Source organism: Chaetura pelagica, unplaced genomic scaffold, assembly GCF_000747805.2.
Source record: "Chaetura pelagica isolate M959 unplaced genomic scaffold, ChaPel_1.0 scaffold120, whole genome shotgun sequence".
Lineage (NCBI taxonomy): Eukaryota > Metazoa > Chordata > Aves > Apodiformes > Apodidae > Chaetura > Chaetura pelagica.
The window spans coordinates 1,206,775-1,207,856 of NW_009951952.1; the positions used below are offsets into that span (position 1 = coordinate 1,206,775).

A 1,082-nucleotide genomic window follows, 5' to 3' on the forward strand; every position below is an offset into this window, starting at 1 on the left:
AAGCGGGGCCGGTGAGCCCGGGCTGCCTGCCCGCCCTCCTGCCCCCGCCGGAGCCCTGCGGGCACGGGGGGGCTCCGGTCCCAGCCTCTGCCCCGGCGGGGAGGGACCCCACAAGCCTGCCCTGCTTGCCCCCCTGGCTCCTGGTCCTCCCTGACATCCCTGCTCTCAAGTCTCCCCTGCTCCTCGCCCCACTCGTTCGAGCCTTCACTGCTGGACGTCGCATCTCGGCGCCCCTCCAAGGCTAACACCCCAAACCACTGAAGGTCCCGATCCGGTCCAGTTTCAACCCAAAGCAGCCCCTGGGCATGGCCTTCCAGGCCCAGTCTCCGGGCAGGGCCCACTTTCGGCTGGAGAGGGTCTTGCGCCAAAGAGGGGGGCGGGCAGCTTTAGCCCCCGACGGCAGGAACGGGAGGGTGGGGGAGAGCAGCTGAGGACCCAAGCCCGACCCCTCCTCCTTTGTGTCCTCTTCAGCTCGCGTGGACTCGGGCTCCAGGGGCAGCAACTGGGACAGGAGCATCTGGGAAGGTGGGATGAACAGAGAGGAGGAGGGGGTGAGAGCAGTGCTGCCTGTGCTCCCGGTGATTCAGCCTTGCATCCCCTTGACCCCCCCTCTGCCCCACACCTTCCGCGGGGCTCGGGCAGGGTGTGAAATGGTGCCTGCACACAGGGCACTGTGCCCGTCATGTTGCATCCAGACACGGGGAAGGGCTGGACCAGCAGCAGCTCCTGCAGCCTGGAATGATGTTGCTGCCCAAACGAGCAGGGACGCAGCTGCCTTGAGCCTCCCTGGCTGTGCACAGATCGCCCTGCTCTTCTCAAACTCTCTGTCCCCCCCCCTGTGCTTGGAAGCTAACAGGCTTTCTAGCCCTTGCTGCTTTTGCTTATGCTGAGCACACCCGTGTACTCAGGCTGCCGTGGGGCACTTCTCTTTTTTTCCCTGCAGGCTGGTGGGGAGGATGGAGCTGCCCCAAATCACCTGCTGCTAAGGAGCAGGGGGAGGCAGGAGCGACAGCGCTGCAGGTGTGAGGAAGTGTGTGTGTGTGTGTGTGTGTGTGTGTGTGTGTGTGTGTGGAGGGGGGGGG

At 65.3% G+C, this 1,082-nt stretch overlaps 1 protein-coding gene across 1 annotated transcript in view; it reads right to left on the bottom strand.

Moving 5' to 3' along the window:
• Positions 1-241: 241 nt before the first annotated feature.
• Positions 242-1,082, bottom strand: part of LOC104389611 (C-type natriuretic peptide 2-like) — a 1,888-nt gene continuing 1,047 nt past the window's right edge. Inside the window, exon 2 of the mRNA XM_009998636.1 lies at positions 242-517. Within this exon, the coding sequence (XP_009996938.1) occupies positions 242-517 (276 nt within the window). The remainder of the gene's footprint in view (positions 518-1,082) is intronic.